This window comes from Numenius arquata, chromosome 2 (assembly GCF_964106895.1).
Source record: "Numenius arquata chromosome 2, bNumArq3.hap1.1, whole genome shotgun sequence".
In the NCBI taxonomy this organism is placed as follows: domain Eukaryota; kingdom Metazoa; phylum Chordata; class Aves; order Charadriiformes; family Scolopacidae; genus Numenius; species Numenius arquata.
In genome coordinates, this window is record NC_133577.1 from 941997 (window position 1) to 957103 (window position 15107).

Here is a 15107-nt window from a genome sequence, read left to right on the forward strand (position 1 = left end):
TAGAGAGATAAGAAATGATGTGTTTGTTTGCCGAGTGCCCTTTTGTAACCACTGCTTATCTGAGAAAAAGCAGCTGAAGATTGTGGAGCCCTAGAAGTAGGTGAGGTGAAGGTAACCAGGCTGTTTCCTTTTGTTGGAGTGTAACTTAGTCAGACATGGATTTTATCAGTGGAGGGGTGGCCTTTGTGTTCCCTCTGGAGTCTACAAGATCATGGAGGTTTAGTAGGAGACTTTAGGTCTTTATAATGGCTGTTTCCATGCAGGACAAACAGACACTAAAAATACAGCTAACCAGGCATTGCGTGGCCTGCGACCAGGCTGATTTGGCTACCTCCAATGCTTTTAGGACCTGAAGGCTGCAAGCGATTGTCCCAAGGCCAAAAGAAAAAGGTGCAAATGGCAGGTATGTCACTGCTGCTCCTTGGTGGGCAGCTGGAGCTCTTCTCCAAGCACCTCAGCACTAACCTAACCCTGCCCGTGCCTCTTCTGGGGTGAGCTCTATGACATTGCTGTCCCGTCTTTACGTGAAGGAAAGGGAAGGTGACAGCTTGTATGAAACACAGGGACAAAAAGTTGATAACGTGGCTGTGCAATCATAGAATCAATCATAGAATGGTTTGGGTTGGAGGGGACCTTAAAGCCCATCCAGTGCCACCCCCTGCCCTGGGCAGGGACACCTCCCACCAGACCAGGTTGCTCCAAGCCCCCTCCAACCTGGCCTTGAACCCCTCCAGGGATGGGGCAGCCACAGCTTCTCTGGGCAACCTGGGCCAGGCTCTCACCACCCTCACACCAAAGAAGTTCTTCCCCAGATCTCATCTCAATCTCCCCTCTTTCAGTGTCAAACCCTTCCCCCTCCTCCTATGGCTCCCCTCCCTGATCCAGAGTCCCTCCCCAGCTTTCCTGGAGCCCCTTTAGGGACTGGAAGGGGCTCTAAGGTCTCCCCTGAGCCTTCTCTTCTCCAGGCTGAACCCCCCCAACTCTCTCAGCCTGTACTGTAGCACCTCAGCCCTTTGGGAGGGTGGGTTTATATCATGGACAGCACAGATTTGGCCATTTTCTGGTCAGACTGATCCCTTTTAAACATGCTGCTGCTGCTCCCCAGGCCCCACGGGGAGGACAGAACATTACTCATGGTTTGTTAATCTGGCAGCTCCATGTCAGGGTCACTGGAGAGAGGGAAGGACCTCTGCGTCTGAGTCACCCTGTTTTACCCAGCCCTCACCTTTCATGATAAAAGCCCCGCAGCCACCAACACCTGGGTCACAAACCTTCATGATGCGGCCCTACTGTGGCATATGTGCTCTTCTTATAGTGACTCTTTCCCTGAGTCCAGCAGCCGCCGCAGCGCAGAGTGGAAACGATGCCACTGGGGAAGATGTCTATCCCCCTCTGTGGGACCTCGCCCCTGAAAACCTGCTGGATTTCCCAGTAAAGGACAACAAAATTGTCATCAATGCTTGGAACTATCGAGAGCGACTGGGAGTGTACAAGAACTTGCTGAGCTCTTCAGCCAAATATTTTACCTCCTTTGGACCCCACAATTTCGGCAATATTCTCTGGGGATTACCATTGCAGCATGGGTGGCAATTTCGTACAGGTATGAGTTATGGCCTTCAGCTGCTGGAACACCTAAGTGTTTACTAGACCCACGTTAGGTCATTCTTCCCAAGGTTTCTGCCTCGCAAGCCCAGTATAGCCTCAGACCGGGGAAATTTTGATGTACTGAGCTAAACTGCCAATTTGAAAAAGAAATCCTGGATGAAGGGAACACCCTTACCTTGTTGAGCAATAGCGATTAAACTTCCCAATAGGAAAAGGTACTGCCACACACAGGACCGGTCAGAATCCAGAAGATCTGTGCTTTAGACGGCCAATATTTCAGTCAGCTGAAAATCTTTGAAAAGACTTTCCCAGTTGCTCTGGCTTACAGCAGGCAGATTTCAGGGCCTGCACTCTGCAGTGCTGGGCTTAAATTGTTAACTAATGTTAACCAATAGGCTTTTTTTGGGGGGGTTGTTAATGTTGTGAACCTCTATTGGTGGTCTGAGTTTCGTTTCTAATACAGGTAGTTGAAAGTCCACCTCTCCCTCTGAGAATTTCTTTCCATTTGCCCTTTTTGATCAGTTTAGGAGTAGCCTCATTACTTTCTAAAGACGTTTTTTACAAAAGTTAAAGTTTTTTCTGTTTGTTGGTTTGGGTTTTTTTGTGTCTCATTTTATTTTTTAAATTATGACCAACTTCTATTGGCTCATCCCCCAAAAGCTGGGTGTTATCTGGGGCAGTCGTTCTCATTTGCTTGTTGGCCGTGCCAGGGAGGCAGAGACAGAAACCTGTGCGAAAGGTCCCTTGAGGTTAAGGCTGCAATATCATATCGAGGGCTTTACCAGAGAACCTGTTCTCCCACACACTGCTTGGCTTACAGCAGGCAGAGAAGCTCTCCATTCAAAGCCGGAGTTGACCTGCCTTGTTCTAACAACCAGGAGAGGTGGGAAGTAGGGAATAAGAGTCAGTGATGTTCTCAAGAACTTGTGCCGGGTGGTAACCAGGCGTAAGCAAATGCATCTCTCTGCCTGGTGTTTTCTTTATTGGCTGTAATCCGTAGTTTTGTGAGGTGGTGGCTTGGCTGAAGCTGTGTGTTTGGCAGAAGACAGGGATGCTGCAGCTGGTGGTGAAGGAAGGCTGCCAGCATTTAGTCACACCAAATGGAAAATTTACTGCTAAGTCAAAATGAGGAAAAGGAGGTAGAGTAAACAAAATCCAAGCAGGCGACTAGCTGGCAAACAGACAGAAGCAAGAAGAACTTGGTTGGAGTTTAGGCAAGCTTTTTCCTCTTTCCCTTCTTTTTGTATAGGAGAGGAAAGAGGAGATAAAGAGGGAGGTTGATGCAGCAGCAGAGTTGACCCAATGTGTGGCAGAGGCAGAGATGACTGGATGCAGAAGCTACCCTCGGGTGGTGACCTGCTGGAAAGGATCTAGTTGTGTAGTGTGGCCTCATCCACAAAGTGAAGGTGTGCCTGGTTGCAGTGACACTTCCCAGATAGAGATGAGGGACACGGTAGGTGAGAGGAAGATCTGCACCTGGTTGCACAGACAGGTAAAGACCTGCTGTCACCTGCCAAAAAGTCATAGGACTGTGTATTTTTGAAATTACGTGATCAGAAGGTTAAAAATCTAGTGGAAGGAGAAGTATCATGTGTCTGGGAAGAGTTTTACAGAAAAAAAACCAAAACAAAACATGAGAATTTGAAAGATAAATAGGTAAGGGGGAAAGAAAGCCGTAATTTTGGTGCATACAGCAGCGAGGTCAGCAACTGGCTTAACCTAATCCAGACAGGCAGCTGGGCTATATCAGAGAGGAATGACAGAAACATTTGTATATTGACATAATAAGCTTGGGCAAACAAAAGCAGGATTTGAGTTTGTGGTGCAAGACAGCAGATCCTTGAAAATACTACAAAAATTGTTGAAATAACAGTTCTCTCTGGTCGTGAAAATTATGTTGCTGAGAAAATATTTTTATGGATTTGATCCCGTATAAACCATAAAAAGCAAGTGAAGCTGTTACTTAATGAGAGTGGCACAAAGATTTGCAATAATCTACTCATGGACGTAAAACGAAACCTGTAAGTTGCCTAAATTTACAGCGGGGACAATGATGTTGAGGCAGCAGAGCCGATAGGAATGAGACTGTGGAAACAGAAATTGTCACTCGGGAGATGGAGCTAAACTGAGAGTCCTGCCCACACAGACTGAGGAAACTGGATGGTCTCTGCACCCGCTTGGAAGAACTGACATATAGAACAACAAATCCAGGAGCAAGAACCTTAAGAAAGATTCAGGTGGTATTGTACATCTGAAGAGTAGGAAAGGATGTACCTATATTTAAGAAGAAGGGAAAATGGGATAAGGAGACAAAAATATTTATTGCTCTTACATCAGTAGTAGATAAGACATTAGAGTAAGTATAGAGGAAAGAAAATTTAAAGATATGGAGCTAAATAGAAAAAGGGATAAAGCGCAGCTTATGTGAATCAAGGGTAGATTGCGTCAGACTAACTTGATATCTTCTTTTATGATATAAGTGGTGTTTTACCAAAGTTCAGAAATGAGTTTCCTCCCTTTGTAAAATCAAAGCATAGAATGAAAGCTTTTAATGACACTTCACAAAATAAGAATGAAACAGGGAGTTCTGGTAAAAGAACACCTGAAGGAGAAATTAGTGATGAGCGTTGCTAAGGGAAGTTCACAGCTAAATGGCGGATTTGCTCAGGGTTCTTGAATTATTCCTGAGAACAACTGCATTTAGCTTTTTCATTAACAACCTTGCCACAAAAAAAAAGCAGAGAGATCTTGCTGATGAGGCTGCACAGACTTGTTAGTGACATGCAGCTGGGCGGCACTGTCAGTACACAGAGCTTGGGTAGACCTGATGGCTGAAATAACAGCCCTGTTAAGTGCAGGGAATAAAAGGGAGCAGAGAGAACAAATCTGCAGTGTAGTGGGGTTAATGCTTCCAGCTCCAAGTAATTTATACATATCTTATCATTATCACCGCTACATTTTCCCAAAGCACCAAGGCTAACAATCTTTGGTAAATCTCATGTACAACTTTGCCTTCTTTTTCTTCTTTTTCTTTATCCTTCTCATTCATCGCCTTTGCATGTCAGTGAACTACTGCTGCCTACTTCTGATGTCCTGGGTGGAAGCAGAACCTTGGGAAAAAATCTTTCTGTAAATATCAAAAAGACCATTTTTCATAAAAAAAAAAAAATAAAAAAAATCCTGTTGAGCTGCATTCCTCACCGCTGCAAGTTCACGCTCTCAGTGCTGTTACCTAAAGCCAGAGGCTTGAGCAGCCAGCGTGCCCCGAAGCATGAGCTCCATCTGGTCAACTGGAGGGGATAATTAGGGTACTCTGTATGCACACGGTTCATGATCTTTTCTTCTCCAGTAAAAAGTATCAGAAAATTTGGGTTTGTTTTTAAAGAATGTAACGAGGTTTAGTTCTAATCCGAGAGAAACGAGGCTGTTGCTATTCAGGTGACTTGTCAGAGGGTAGGTGCTCTGCGGGGTAGGTTTGGAAGCTTCTGGAACAGCTCAGGTCATCGGACCTGACCATGGCAATTTCATGCCGTGCACTTAAAGCACCTTCCTGACTCACTGCACGACTCCTTACCACATAATGGATACGTGCATTATGCTGCCAGGATTTAGGCTGTTTCTCCATGTCACGTGCTTACAGTACAACATTCCTTACGGGCTGTTGCCAATAATTGCGGAATGCCTTGCGTGTTTGCCACAGCGCGGATGCTTAGAAACCCTGCTAATCAGCTACAACAACGTAGCTTCACAGTAAGGCCGTGTTTGTACACATCATTAAACCGGAAGGGATTCTGTATCACCCAAGCCAATTAGTTGAGACAATTACTAGCATATTTAATTTGTGCTATTCTGCTCGTTGAGCAGCTCCCCCGACACCCGCAGCCCTGCATCTACTGAGAGTGACACATCAGCCATGCACGTGGTTATATCCCCATGTGCATGGACGTTTATCTCTCCATAAAAATACCACTCTGATGTCCTACTTCCAGACAGTTCTGTAAATTCCCAGAATACATTTACAGTGAGGAACAAATCGAACCGTAAACCACAATCAAATTACTATGCACTGCGTGAAGTATTGATGGAGAAATTTGGCTAGTCTTGGAACAGCAGTTCATGAAGCAAAACAACAGCAATTGTTCTGCTTCTCTGAGGAAAATTCTGCATGAGTTACAACTCTATGGTTTTTTTTTCATCTCTGTGGGAATTCTGGTGTGAAAAAGATTGAGAAGTATTTGGTGTATTATTTCATTTGATTCAGGCAGATTATCAGATCCTTCCAGGGTGACCTCCTGTGGCTATGAAGATGGAGACGTCCTGTGCATATCTGTGCGGAGCTGGTGGTCCTGTAAGTATGTGCTATTACGCTGTTCTTCTCCAAAATATGTGTCCCACAAGGCAATTTAGAATCTTTCTTCCCCTTAGGCTTCTATATTACAAAGTAATTTCAGTGCTATGTAATTCTCCATTGAAAGGAGGCCATTAAGGCCAGGCTGGATGGGGCTTGGAGCAACCTGCTCTAGTGGAGGTGTCCCTGCCCATGGCGGGGGGGTTGGAACTCGATGATCTTTAAGGTCCCTTCCAACTCTAACCATTCTATAATTCTATTTTATGAAAACTTGCAGCCAGGAACTTAAGTGTGAGGGAGTAAATGCAAGTTAATTGACTTTGATAACTTATTTGAGGAAGGAAAAAAATGCAAATTTGTGGCCTTAAAAATGTTTACACTGCAAAAAATGAATGTAAAAATGTGGGGGAAACAGCATGATGGGTATCTATATTTGTAGGCATTTGTAGAAATTATAGTTTCCAGTTACTCCAGAGCAGATTTGTTCAGTTAGGATGCTAGTGCTTCAAACTAAATCTCAGCATGAGAATGTCAAGCAGGAATCTTTGTGGTCCTTGCACGACCCTCGGTAATACAGGGTTTTGATACCTTCGATTGCAGCTGCACGACTTCCCTGTGGTCAGTAGGCTCCAGGAAATGGAATAAAGGTAAACCTTGTGCCCATGACATCCAAATAACATTATCTTCATACACTGACATTTAACCAGCAGACTTTCAAGTATTCAGTTAAAACTTGGCTAATACTTTGACCTGGTGTACATGAACTATGAGGCAATTTCTATTCACTTTAGTATTGGCTTTCAACTTCTAGTAGGCTGAAATTCTGTTAAATGTTTTTCATTATTCCAGTAAGTAGCAACAAACTGAAGACAGTGACAGAGAGAGAGAGAGAATTGTAAAGATCTGAATTTCCAGTGTCAATGACCCTGACATTTTCAGTGTTTTCCTCAATATCTCATTATTTCCTCAGTATTTTATCCTCAATACACACCCAGATAAATCAATCTTCCCGAAAATGGAAGCGGGTGGCCAGCAGTAGGTGCTCTCTGGGAGGGTGTCCCATGCAGTGACAAGTCACTGGGGTCATTGCACAGCCCGGTGCAAGCAGGGGACCTTCCTGGAATAGAAACCACCACCTTCACTTTCTCAGCGTTTACATTCCTGCTTCTCACCTACTTCTAAGCGCTGCACGTTTGCTTGATACCAATTTTGTTGCCTCCGGAAAAGGGATAAACTCAGCCTTGATTTACCCTGTTGCAGCAGGAACGTGCACGAAGTCTTTCAGGCTGCGCAGAAATGGCTCTCGTTGTTCTGGGGATGTGGGTGGTTTCGGCTGGCCTTCAGGCATGAGTGCTCATGTCAAGCCAGGAATGAGCTTAAACCAGAAACTCACATTTAATACACCCCAAGGTGTATGAGACACGCCCTGCTAAAGAACTTCAGCCCTTTTTGCCTAGAATAATATCCAGTATAGTCCTTTCCTGCGTTGTTTTCTGCCCTCTCGGTCACCCAGGCAGGTACAAATAGGTCATATATGCAAGCCCGCTTCAAAGAATGTGAGTACTTTCTGATGTGGAATCCCGGTTACACCATTTCTCATGAAAATAGAGAACAAGAAACAAGACCCAGCTTAGCAATGACTCCCAGTGCGACACTGTCTTCTCCTCACTTGGGATTTTTCCTTGCTCTTCTTCATACATTTCCATACATTCCCAGCCAGGCCCACATACCGCAGGTGGAACAATGGTTTCCCATGAGTAGGACAGGGATACGTGGTAGGTGGCCAGGTTTTGATGATTTTGGTCCTCAGTGCTGGGACTGTGTACAAAATACCTGGGCACTTCGTGGCCCTGAGACCAAGCACAACCAAGTGACTCCTCATGGTGATGGCTCTGGAGTACCCTCCCAAGAGGGAGAACAGGTTGCTCTCCAGCCTCTTCTTTACTCAAAGTTATTAAACTTTGTTCCTAGAAAGAGGACACAATTAAGAGGAGAATTTAAAATCCTCCTTTCAAATGAGGAATATCAAATAGCCCTACGGGCACTTTCACTGGAGATGTGGTCCAGCACCGGTGAGAACCGAACCTGGGTTTCCTACATGCTGGGTCTGACTGCTCCAACTTCTGGATCAGACCCGAGGAAGCCATCGTCCTAAAATAAATCTAAACAAACAAACTGAGGTCATTTCCAAGAAGCTTTCAGTGAGGGAAATCTTTTTTAAAAGCAAAATTATTAGTTTCCAGTAAAATATCACTCATATTTTATTTGCCTTTTCCTTTCTTCTATGGCTAGGATGCATAGAAAAGGTTTTTTAATGAAAACAATACTCACGGAATAAACCTTAGACTTTATGTACTTAGTTTGCAGCTGATATTTGAGAGACTTTTGATGTCCTGTCTGTGACAACCTATGAAGATCTAACTTTTTTTCAGTTGTTCGTGCTTTCCTGCAAAGTATAGCACACTGCCAGCTCATGCAAGGCTATTAAAGGACAATATTTAAATGAATATTAGAAAACACATCTAAACAATACAGATATCATCACTAGTGCATCTCTGTACGTACGTCCAGCAGCTGAACAGAGTTGTTTCAGTGGGAATTTGAAAGGGCTGCGTTTGGTATGGGACAGCGTTCATTTTTCTTACGTGGGGATTTATCATTGGCTTGTGGTTAAAACCTCCTCCTTTTAAATTATAGGTATGAACTACTACCTGGCTGTCATCCCCTTCCTGGGGGCGGTGGAGGCTGGTCTCTTTGGGCAGCTGCAGCACGAGATAGAAATATTGCCACCCGAGGAGCGAAGCGCTGATTTCTGTTATAGCGTTGCCGACTGCCGGTCCCGCATCCCCGAGCTCATGGATGAGTGGAAAGCCTATTTTGAAGTAAATCACTTTAGTGGTTTTTTTTTCATATTTTGTAGGAAATTATACCAGAATATTACTTTTAAAAATTATTACTGTTTTTTGTAAGATTCAGAGAGCTTGGTTTGCTTTCAGTAACAGCTTGGTATAAAAGTAACAAGAAACAGAAAAATTGAAAAGCACAACATAAAGGGAGTCAGAGATAAAAAGGCCAGTTATTTGTACAGATTATGGATTTTTTTTCCTTCCTTTAAGATAATTCTGTGTTATTGGGAGTTTGTCCCAAGAGACTGTTTTGATAACAGTTATATTTGTATTCTTGCTATGCTGCTTGTGTTAGCAATGCAAAATCAGCATGTGAGATGGAACATTACCCTCGAGAAACGGCCTTGCGTTGGCTTTATATGGTTCATTTATTCCTTTGAACATCTAAAAAACTGAAAATGCTGAAACTTCATTCAGGACATTCATTTATGCAAGTGGATATTCTCTTTCCTCCTCATTCAGCTGTTCCCTAATCCCAAAGACGATGATATTTCTTACTTAATAGACTCAATAACTGCTTTTATAGGTAGACTTCTATATTCAACATTTTGTGGGTAGTCAAATAATTGATAATGAACAGAAAATTTGCACCGTAAGTCCTTCTTGGCAACTGTGAATGAAGGTAGAGGTTTTAGGAGCAAGACTGGATTTGTTTTCTTACAATTATTTTTCCTAAGAAGTATGTTTCAGGAGTTGTTATAAAAGATCTACTCCTCAAATAGCCATAGTGACAACCATCAAGAATCATTTCCTTATTTTCTGAAAATCTTCAGAAAGTTGTGGCTGAAAGAGTATAAACAGGTTTCAAGGGACTCAATATTGCAGCAGGGAAGCTTCCGTGGCACTCAGATACAAAAGTCCACTGAATTATTGTGTCAGAATACCCAGATTATGTGGGTAAACCCCTCACTGTTGAAGTCAAAGAACGGGAACTCCAGTCAGCTTCAGTGGGGACATGTATTCACTTTATAAATCTACATTGATCATCTTTTTCTCCCTATGTCAGACATTATAGTTACTTAGAAAGCAACACATCCTAAGTACCTAAAGCAATTTCCCTTAGCTTGCAAACTTTGTATTTTGTGAAGTGTGTGTGGAAGTCTGAAAAATTCGTTTGGTTTAAACCACCACCCTGTTTCTCTGCCTTTTTTCTCCCCCTGTTGCTGCAGTATCTGTTGTCTGTGGAACACAAAGCTGGGAGCCCCGCAACCTTCTCCTCCTTCGAACTGGACAATGCCCTCCGTCTGATGTGGAGAGCGCACGTTGCCTCCATTGCATACGCGCTGCCCAAGTTCCAGGACAGGTACTGGGATGAGAGAGGTGGCTAAAGGGGAATCTTCCCACCTGCATAGCCCTTTGGAAGGATGGTTTCCCAACAAAGTTGGCATGAGTCTTCTTACTTTAGACCTCTACTCTTTAGGTTCTCCTCTTCCTTTGGCTCTCTCGGAGCATGGGATGACCAGTAAGAGGTGGTTGTCCCAGCTGCGATGCGTGGGCTGGCTCTGGGCTTAACAGGAGATGCTGGTTCCTCTCTGGGAGCTGCAGCCAGAGTCAGGAGCTGTGACTAGTCTGGGCAGAGGCAGCCACACCAAGAAAAATTAGATGTAAAATGCTGAAGTAGGCTTTAAGTCTCTGAGACCTCTCAGGATTTTATACTGAACAAAACGCATTGGGGATAAATGACAGACTAATGTGTTCTACAGTGGATTTCAATTATCTGTTATGTTTTTCTTCTTATCCCTTTCAGCTTAAAATATCTCTCTGATCCAGAAGCAAATTTTGGAGAAGACTGGGCTAATGCTGTAGATTTCATTGCAGCCACACACTTCTCTACGGACTTACAGACCACAAACCAGTTCCAGACCTTCCTGCCCCAGCGGATGCTCGTTGAAGGGGATGTCCTCCCATCCATTAGTGGCTTCAGCCCACAGCAAAACAGAGTCCTGCTTTCACTGAGAGCCCTTCACAGAGCAAATCAATTAACAGGTATGAGCCTGACATACAAATGTCTGTAGTCCATAGATATTTAATATATTGTCTCTTTCTATACCTTTCTCCATATGAACACAGTGATTTTTTGATATACAATAGTATAAGCACTTCCTAAAGACTAGCAATAAAACAGTACAGCTGAAAATACAGCCATAAGTAAACAAGGCACCAGAGAGCAGATGCAGTGATGGGGTAACGCTGACGATACGCAGCGAGGATTTCACAGGAGACAAACACATCCTTTGTTGGAACAGAAAACCCTACTTTTCTCCCTCCATTTTTCATAAGAACTTTGAAAACACAAAGACTAGTTTGTATTTCACTAATTACATCTGAAATCATTAAAGCTGTAAATGAAGTTATTCAATCAGCGGAGGTTTAAAAAAAAAATGGGCAAATGATCATGAACAACAGTTTCTGTGCCCACAAGTGTTCTGGTTTTGGGTTTTGTCTCAATCTTTGGTCTAAGAGAGAATATTCAGACTATCCCAGCATAATACCTGTCCCAGCAAAACTGGATCCTTAGACAATGTCGGAGTTTTGCTAAAGTAAGTTGTGCATCCCCATCCAGCGGCGAGACACAGAATTGCACGCTTCTGAGGTTTCAGCTCATTCGTAGGTATTGCTGGGTTGGATATTTTTGCTTGTCCTTTGTGAAGGAAAGTTATTTTGAATCTTAAAACGAAAATGCAGGATAAAAATACACTGAAAAACTAGTATCCAGAGCTACGGCATGTGCTTTTCACTGAATTTCACTGAATTTTTAGAGTTGGAAGGGACCATAAAGATCATCTAGTCCAACTCCCCTGCCGAAGCAGGATTGCCCAGAGCATGTCAGAGCATGTTACTCAGGGCTGCATCCAGGCGGGTCTTGAAAATCTCCAAAGAAGGGGACTCCACACCCTCCCTGGGCAGCCTGTTCCAGGGCTCTGGCACCCTCACAGGAAAGAAGTTTCTTCTCTTTGTGATCGTTGTCTTTTGTCCATACATTCCAGTGAAAATTCTCTCACTAGTTGTATGTGTAGCTGAAAAAGAGGTGCGATGAAGCTGTTCAGTGTTACAAAAGAGCATCCTTGCATCGCTGAGTTCTTCCCTCACACCTCCCACACAGCATGATTCCTCGGAGCCTGAATAAGGATTTTAGCAGCTCCATCCCATGACTGGTAGCCTGTGCCACAGCTCAGGGTTTCTTGACCTACGACCAGGAGGGGAGGGGGACACAGCAAGGAAAGCACCACCAGCAGAGCAGCGAGGAGGGAGCAGAGCAGATGAGGGCAGCAAGGAGGAAGAGAGGAAAAGAGGTGTGGATGATGAAGATGATACAGGGAAGGAAAGAGACGGATGAAGAAGTTTCATGCAGGTGCAGCCTTCATGAGGTCCGTAGCTGAAATCCCTTGCCTTGCAGATGAGAGACCTTCCTGACCCTGAAGGGAAGAGCTTTGCATTCAGCTGAGCACCAAACGCCAGCTAACTCAACCCAATGACTGCTTTGCAGATCAGAAAAGGAGCTTTAAACTAAATTTGACTTGGGTCTGGAGCCACAGCCTCAGCGGGGACCTGAAACACCAGATCCTATTGCTACAAAACTCAGATGGCAAAATGTGACATGCTGTTTTTGTAGAATCGGATTCCTCAAACTTTTAAAGACATCCCATGTGGTGTGGAGTCCTCTTCTGGTGCTGCAAACTTCAACAGCAGGTAGAGGGTCTCAGTACCTCTTAGGATGAGACCCTGTCCAACCCAGAGTGAGATCTGATCTCTTAATTCAGTTTGATTACTCTGCTAGTCCCGCAGGGACCTGTACTAAGAGAGTGCTGTGCTGCCTCTAAAGCTTCTTGGCTTTAGAGCAGTTTTGTGGGCAGTCAGAAGCTTCCCTTTTTATGCTCTACCCCTCAGCAATATTTACAGGCAGATGCCTTGTTATTCAAGACCTTTCCTGCAGTCCTCCTGTGGCCCTCCTAGGCAAGAGGAGCATTTGCTGCCTTCTCCTCTTAACTCCTCATCTCCCTCCTACAATACTGTGCAAACTCAGTTCTTCACTGGTGAGGCCTCACCTCGAGGGCTGGCTCCCGTTTTGGGCCCCTCACCACAAAAAAGACATTGAGGGGCTGGAGCGGGTCCAGAGAAGGGCAACGGAGCTGGTGAGGGGTCTGGAGCACGTGTCTTGTGAGGAGAGGCTGAGGGAGCTGGGGGTGTTCAGCCTGGAGACAAGGAGGCTGAGGGGAGACCTTCTCACTCTCTCCAACTCCCTGAAAGGAGGGTGTAGCCAGGGGGGGTCGGTCTCTTCTCCCAAGGAACAGGCGATGGGACAAGAGGAAACAGCCTCAAGTTGCACCAGGGGAGGTTCAGATTGGATATTAGGAAAGATTTCTCCACTGAAAGGGTTATGAAGCCTTGGCAGAGGCTGCCCAGGGCAGTGGCTGAGGCACCATCCCTGGAGGTATTTAAAAGCTGGGCAGACGTGGTGCTGAGGGACATGGGTTAGCGATGGTTTTTATCAGAGTTAGGTTGATGATTGGACTAGATGATCTGAAAGGTCCCTTCCAACCTAGACAATTCTATGATTCTATGATTCTAAGTATCAGCATAATTTGCTGCTTCAGCTTGAGGCCTTAACTGGCAGAAGTGTAAATTCTTGGTCGCTTTAGAGTAAAAGCAAAGATGTGCATGATTGTGACTACCTGGCCAAGCCGTGAAGCTGCGTGCAACTGGAGAACAAGACCTTAACGCGCCTCTTCAATCATTCTGACTTGCAACACTGGTGACAAGGAAACAAGCCCGGTTGTCTATCGATAGCAAAAGGATCCTGGGCTGAATGAATGGCCCGTGTCTCCCTGCACAGTCGTAGGCAATTATTACCCCATCAGCACGCTCCGGCTGTGCCTACATTGCCCTGGCCCCAGGAGAGCGGTGGGGGTTTGTTGCCAAAGGAGCGCTCCGTCCCTCCTGTGCCGCGAGCTGCGTGCGCTCCACGCTACTCTGACACTGTCCCGTTGTGTTTCTTCCCAAGGAGGACTGCTGCTGAAGCTCTGGCGAAGGGCTATGTCTACCGAGGCAGGAAGAAAAATGGGCCGAAAACTGATTGAAGACTTGGCTTCCAGCCAGAAGTTTGACCCGTTGGAAATGTATGACGATTCCAAAGGAGTGGATTTGACAGCATTCAGTTTCTTAGATAAAAAGCAGTTCCAACATTAATTGATTTAATCTTTCAGCAGATATGTGTCTGGTAATCTGGTCTTGGTAATTTCTTACAGCAGGATTTCCTGGGTAGCCATGTGTGCATCCCTCTCATATTGAATCGATTTTTTTATCCTTAATTTTCCTAATTAGCTCATTTGTTTAACTCATTTTCTTATAAATAAAAACTCTCACAGAAAAACTTATTTTATTACTTTTTCAGACTTTATAAATAATGCATCATTATTGCAGACAAAATTAAATAAAGGCGGACACTGTCTGAAAAATATGCCATAAATCTCAGGGAGTGCAGTTAGTTAGAAGAGACTTAGCTGAAATGTAAAATTACCAAAATGAAAATTGGTTCTGTTTTACCTTAAACAAGGACAATTCTGTTTGAGACTGTTTTTTCCCCCCCCCCCATATACAGGGATCCCACCAGAGATGTAGTTACACAGGTCCTTGATGGTCTAACGGATGATCATCCAAAACTTTTCCTTTGAAGTCCTGATCCAAACCCAATGCCTCAACTGTTTCCCACCAAAGTTGTTATTTTGAAGACCAGCTGCAATCAGAGGGACTCTTGATCAGGGAGTGTAGTGATAGGATGAGGGGTAATGGCTTTAAATTGAAGGAGGGGAGATTGAGATGAGATCTGGGGAAGAACTTCTTTGCTGTGAGGGTGGTGAGAGCCTGGCCCAGGTTGCCCAGAGAAGCTGTGGCTGCCCCATCCCTGGAGGGGTTCAAGGCCAGGTTGGAGGGGGCTTGGAGCAACCTGGTCTGGTGGGAGGTGTCCCTGACCAGGGCACGGGGGCTGGAACTTGGTGATCTTTAAGGTCCCTTCCAACTCAAACCATTCTATGATTCTATGATTCTGATTCTAATTTGAAGCTCTCAGGCTTTTCAGATTAAATCCTTGAGTACAGATGGATCCCCTCGATAGGCTGCTTTCCAACAAGTGTGTGCCTCACGGGGCACTTTGGAGCCCATCCTGAGAGGTCCTGAAGCAAATGAGCTTGTTCTTTAGCAGCCCTTATGTGACCAACAGAGATTTCTGGTATTTGATTCATTTCATTTGA

General features: G+C 44.6%; 1 protein-coding gene across 1 annotated transcript; it reads left to right on the forward strand.

Moving 5' to 3' along the window:
* The first annotated feature begins 396 nt into the window (after positions 1-396).
* C2H6orf58 (chromosome 2 C6orf58 homolog) lies at positions 397-14046 on the forward strand. The gene is given in 8 exon segments (XM_074144585.1): positions 397-403; positions 1219-1276; positions 1278-1600; positions 5867-5953; positions 8651-8835; positions 10029-10162; positions 10607-10845; positions 13862-14046. Coding segments are annotated over 8 exon segments (1218 nt in total).
* Positions 14047-15107: the final 1061 nt, after the last annotated feature.